Source organism: Neophocaena asiaeorientalis, unplaced genomic scaffold (assembly GCF_003031525.2).
Source record: "Neophocaena asiaeorientalis asiaeorientalis breed wild unplaced genomic scaffold, Neophocaena_asiaeorientalis_V1.1 scaffold79, whole genome shotgun sequence".
In the NCBI taxonomy this organism is placed as follows: domain Eukaryota; kingdom Metazoa; phylum Chordata; class Mammalia; order Artiodactyla; family Phocoenidae; genus Neophocaena; species Neophocaena asiaeorientalis.
The window spans coordinates 2,365,769-2,369,584 of NW_020175402.1; the positions used below are offsets into that span (position 1 = coordinate 2,365,769).

The 3,816-nt window shown below is 48.3% G+C and overlaps 1 protein-coding gene across 2 annotated transcripts in view; it reads left to right on the plus strand.

The window, feature by feature from the left end:
* Positions 1-3,494: 3,494 nt before the first annotated feature.
* The window catches only part of PITHD1 (PITH domain containing 1), a 6,452-nt gene continuing 6,130 nt past the window's right edge, over positions 3,495-3,816 (plus strand). Inside the window, exon 1 of one of the 2 annotated variants that reach the window (XM_024766893.1) lies at positions 3,495-3,786. In XM_024766893.1, the coding sequence (XP_024622661.1) occupies positions 3,589-3,786 (198 nt within the window). In that variant the 5' untranslated portion in view covers positions 3,495-3,588. The remainder of the gene's footprint in view (positions 3,787-3,816) is intronic. The other variant, XM_024766894.1, reaches the window with a different exon arrangement.

The window sequence follows — 3,816 nt, forward strand, 5'->3', positions numbered from 1 at the left end:
AACTAAGATCCTGTAAGCCGCACAGCCTGGCCAAAAACAAACAAACAAGAAATACAGCTAGAATATTCTGCTACCTGGACAAAAGAACCTTCGCAGTGACCTGGAGGCCACCTTCAGATTTCTGAGCCTTTGGAGCTCTGCACTAGAAGGTGGTGGAATGGGAGAGAACGGGGCCCGAGCCCCACCCCTCTTCTCTTACCCCTAAAATGTGTCCCTGCAAGGGGCCTTGTGCACAGGCGTACAGGTGTCTTAACCTGTATGCTCACGTTCTGTTCTAGGGTCTCTACATTGAAAAGGTCCGTCAGGTATCCAGCACAATGAGTGACAGAAGAGCCACAGCACAGCATTTCAGAACACTAGGGACCAAAAGAAGATCTTAAAAGCTTCCAGAAATGGAATGAGGGAAACCCACACAAAGAATCAGGAATCAGAATGGCATTGTATTTCTCAAAGCTAGAAGACAACAGAGCAATAGCTTCAAAATTCTGAGAGATTCTATCCTCATCCAAATTACCAATTAAATACAAGAGAAATTTAAAAACATTTTCAGTGGTCACTTAATATGTATGGCAGTGTGGTAGCCACCTACAAGGGGGCCTCTAATGAGCTCTACCTCTTGGTATTCACACCCTTATGTTGTTCCCTCTCACACTGAATATGGCTGACCTATGGAACCGTGCATTATTTTAGAATCAACAATATGTGATTTCTACGGCTAGGCCATAAAAGACATTGCGGTTTCTACTTTGCTCTCTCTTTGATCACTTGCTCTGGTGAAAGCCAGCCACCATGTCACTAGGACACTCAAGAAGTCCTACGGAGCGGTGTATATGGTGAGGCCTCGTGCCAACAGCCTGCACCAACTTGCCAGCCATACGAGAGCACCATCTTGGAACTGGATTGTCCAGCTCCATCAAGCTTTCAGAAGACTTGAGGTTCGTGAGAGAGCCAAGACAGAACCCTCCAGCCCTCCAGCAAAGCCGCTCCTAAATTCTTGACTTGCAGAAATTGTGAGATGAATGCTGACTGTTGTTTTAAGCGGTTAAATTTGGGAGTAATTTGTTACACAACAAAGGTAACCAGTATGGGTCTATTGCGGGGGGAAGAGCAGGGAGCCACAGTATTTTGTAGTTCTTCCAATTGAAAGGTGAAGTCTATCTCTCCACCCTTGAATTTGGATTTGGCCAATGAAACTCGTTTTGGCTGACGGGACATTCACAAAAATGATAGAGGTTGATGGTTAACAGGTGCTTGTGCAGTTGGGTCTTCCCTCCTGTGCTCCTGGAACTCAGCAACTGCAACAATGTGTCTGAGTTCTGGTAGTCTGCAGGAGACTTGTGGCCATCACCTCAGCTGACAGTCCATATCAACAAGACTTGTGAGTGAGGCTATTCCAAACTAATCAGCCCACCCAACTTGCCCAGAAAAGAACTGACCAGGTGATCTACAGAAGCATGAGAAATACTAAATGCTGTTGTTGAAAGATTTTAAGTTTTGGGGTGATTTGTTACATGGTATAAGCTAATCGATACAACATATTTACTTCATGTATACCTTTTTGTTTCAGGAAAACAAACTAGGCTCAAAACCTAGTAATTTCCCAAACTTACCTGATCTTGGGCAAGTTAATTTACCTCTTTCAGCCTCAATTTTCCTCACCTTCAAATTGGGGGTAATATTGGGTAACACTCCCTATCTCTCAAAGATCATGTGACAAATAACTGAGATGAACTCCATGAACTACATAACGTGCTTGGCACCGTGTCTGGCACACACTGCTCGATAAACCACTAAAGGACGACAATGATGCAAATGATAGGAAAGAAGCCCAAAGTGAGTAGAAGTCCTGGGTTAGTCCTGCAGCGGGATACAGTCTTCCCAAAGAAAGGCTACTGAGCGTATCATTCTATCAAACAAATATTCGCTAAGCGTTTAGCACTTGCCAGTCCCCTTCCCTGAAACTGTAATGTGAAGGCAGGAATAAGTCATAACATTGAGCTAGCTGAACCAGAACCAAGCTTGCCTTCTTCACAAAGAATTGAACTAGGACATCAAAATATTTCTGAATGGAACTTGAGCAGATGTTTATTTTCGTTTGCAGCCCCCAGTCTGGTCTGGATACTTCAGAGCCAGAGTGAAGGGTAGGGGCTATCCAAAGTATCTCTTAACTCTCTCAACTTCCTATCTCTCCCCGTCTCCACCAAGAAGTAAGAACGCATTCTACCCCGAAACCAGAATCATTTCAACTCTAAACAGTGGCTTTCAACTCTCGATCTCAACCCAAAAGATGAAAAACATTTTAAACTGCACCTGAGTATACAAGAAGCTGAAACAAAAGTTCCATAAGTGGAGACTAAAATGTGTAATACATTCTGAATTTTCTATTTTATTCTATTTAAATTTTTAATGCCGGTCACAATCCTCTAAATGGATTTTAAGACATATCAATAGGTCACAACCAGCTGTTTGAAAGAACTGCTCTGAAACATCACATGGGGAGGGGACTTAAAGGTCATCTAGCCCAATCCTTTTATTTTACAGAGGGTAAACTGAGACTCAGAGAGGTTAAATCACTTGCCCAAGGCCACAAAGCTAGGAAGTGGCAGTGCTTGGATTTCAACCAAGATCTGACTCAACTATTGAATTCTTACCATGTGTCAGCCACTATGCTGAGTTCTTGAAGAGCATTATTTCATTTAATACCCACTGTGATCCTATGAAACAGATATTACCATTCCCACTTTACAGACGAGGAACAAAAAGTCTCAGGATGGGGAACATGACTTATTCAGGTGTCACACAGTCAATAACAGACCCAGGACTTGTCTCCAGATTCAGCTGTCCATAAATCCTGTGGTCTCGACCACTAAGCCCACTCTGAAGAAAGTGGTTATGAAAGTGGGTTTGTGAGCTCTAAGCGCCTAAGCGTGCACATGGGCGGCAGTGATAACGTTGTGCTCCCTACTCTTCAGGGCCTTATCACTGCGCCACCAGCTCCCAAAGAACGTTGGTGGTGGGCTTCCCTGGTGGCGTAGTGGTTGAGAGTCCGCCTGCCGATGCAGGGGACATGGGTTCGTGCCCCGGTCCGGGAGGATCCCACATGCCGCGGAGTGGCTGCGCCCGTGAGCCATGGCCGCTGAGCCTGCGCGTCCGGAGCCTGTGCTCCGCAACGGGAGAGGCCACAACAGTGAGAGGCCCGCGTACCGAAAAAAAAAAAAAAAAGTTGGTGGTAAACGAAAAGAGAACAGACTTTAGCCTAAGGAGGAGGAGGATTCGAAACCCAGCCCCACCATTTACTCGGAACACCAGTTTAATCTCTGCTTTTCAGTTTCCCCATCTGTGAAGCTGGGACTACAATAGCATCCGTGTCCAGGACTGAAAGAGCCAATCTTAATTTCCCGGCCCTCGGAAGCGCTTTAGCAAACATAGACCCTCTCCGAGCCCCGCCCTCTTCTCCCCACGCGCTTGCGCCGCACAGGGGCGCCTTTTACGACGCGGCGGTCGCGGCGCGCTTGGCGGCCGGAGCGAAACGAGCGAGGCGCGGGTGGCGGCGGCAGGGCACGGGGACGCGCGGGCGGCGGCGTCGCCATGTCGCATGGCCACAGTCACGGCGGGGGCGGCTGTCGCTGCGCCGCCGAACGTGAGGAGCCTCCCGAGCAGCGCGGCCTGGCCTACGGCCTGTACCTGCGCATCGACCTGGAGCGGCTGCAGTGTCTCAACGAGAGCCGCGAGGGCAGCGGCCGCGGCGTCTTCAAGCCGTGGGAGGAGCGGACCGACCGCTCCAAGGTGGGCCTTCCGGGGCCTGGGTGGGCGGGC